The following is a 1,284-nucleotide window of genomic DNA, read 5'->3' as shown; positions in this document are numbered from 1 at the left end:
ACTATGTAGAAAAATAATCAATAGTATTTTTGTATTGTTTTATAAATAAATAAATATTAAAAAAGAATTCCGGTTAATATTTGATTCACCCTCGTATAATCATCAGATGAGGAACAGCCACAACCGGGGAAAGACAGATATTTTTAGGTTAAAATTCGGAAATTGCAATTAGAGCAATTAAAATTGAAAATTTTATCGCATCATTCCTTTTAAAAATTGTATTCGAATAAAGTATTATAAATATATTAGTTATACTTTATACATACTGATGCTAAACAATTTTAGTAGGATTATTCACTTCCCTTTTCCAGACAATATTATCATGAAGAAAATGTTTCTCGCAAACAAAATGGCTAGCTGTTACTAAAAAATCATCCGTATTTATTGTTTTTTGATATATATCAACTAAATTTTAAAGCACTTTGAAAAAATGAATTTTTTTCGCCGTCATCACGACTCGAATGGTAGCCGGATTGGCAGTTTGCCCTAGTAAAAATGCCTAATAGGTTATCAAAATAAACTGTTTAAAACCATATAGGATGCAGATGGTTTTCATGTGGTCTTAAGTGGTTCTAAAGAACCTCTTTATTTGGATTTGGGTTCTAATGGCTTGTATTCGGCATTTAAACGGCCACTGGGACTAAAATTAACTTGAAATTTTTTTCTAATAGGCTTTATTAGGCACTGATGTGCTTTTAAAACATGACTGCAAATATAACGAATCACAAGATGCTTCTCTATGTGGATCTATGAGGTTTTTAATGGTGAAGTGGAATTCAATTCATCGAACTAAAATTTGAAGATCTGCATTGCAAGTGGCCTTGAAGGGAATCTTTAGGTTCTGCTTTATCACGAATGACATAAGGCCAAAACTGCTGCTCCAGCGGGTACTATCAGGAATTTGCATGGTTAATCTAAATTGAATTGATTAGGTTGAAACTCAACATAATGCTTTTAAAGTGGCTCTACGAGGTACCTATTAGATACTACTTTCTCACGAATGGCAAGTTTAAAATTGCTGTTTTAATAGGTTCTATTAGGATTTCTAATGGCAAATCGGGATTAACTTAATCAAAGTTTAAACTCAAAATAATAGTTTCAAATGGCCCTGTGGTGGCACCTATTAGGTTCTGCTTTCTCGCGAATAGCAGAAGTCCAAAGTTGCTTCTTTAAGAGATTCTGTTAGGGATTTGCATGGAAACTTGGATTTAAATTAATCGGCTATTAAAACTTAAAATAATGCTTTCAAAGTGGATCTAGGAGGCACCTATTAGGTATTGCTTT

At 32.2% G+C, this 1,284-nt stretch overlaps 1 protein-coding gene across 1 annotated transcript in view; it reads right to left on the bottom strand.

The window, feature by feature from the left end:
• Nucleotides 1-321: 321 nt before the first annotated feature.
• LOC117169434 overlaps nucleotides 322-1,284 on the bottom strand; it is a 19,471-nt gene continuing 18,508 nt past the window's right edge. The window contains exon 2 of the mRNA XM_033355810.1: nucleotides 322-890. Coding sequence (XP_033211701.1) covers nucleotides 777-890 — 114 coding nt within the window. The 3' untranslated portion in view covers nucleotides 322-776. The remainder of the gene's footprint in view (nucleotides 891-1,284) is intronic.

The sequence above is a fragment of the Belonocnema kinseyi genome, chromosome 3, assembly GCF_010883055.1.
Source record: "Belonocnema kinseyi isolate 2016_QV_RU_SX_M_011 chromosome 3, B_treatae_v1, whole genome shotgun sequence".
NCBI classification, from domain to species: domain Eukaryota; kingdom Metazoa; phylum Arthropoda; class Insecta; order Hymenoptera; family Cynipidae; genus Belonocnema; species Belonocnema kinseyi.
The sequence above is the reverse complement of the archived record's forward strand: the minus strand, read 5'-3'. Positions and strand labels throughout refer to the sequence as shown.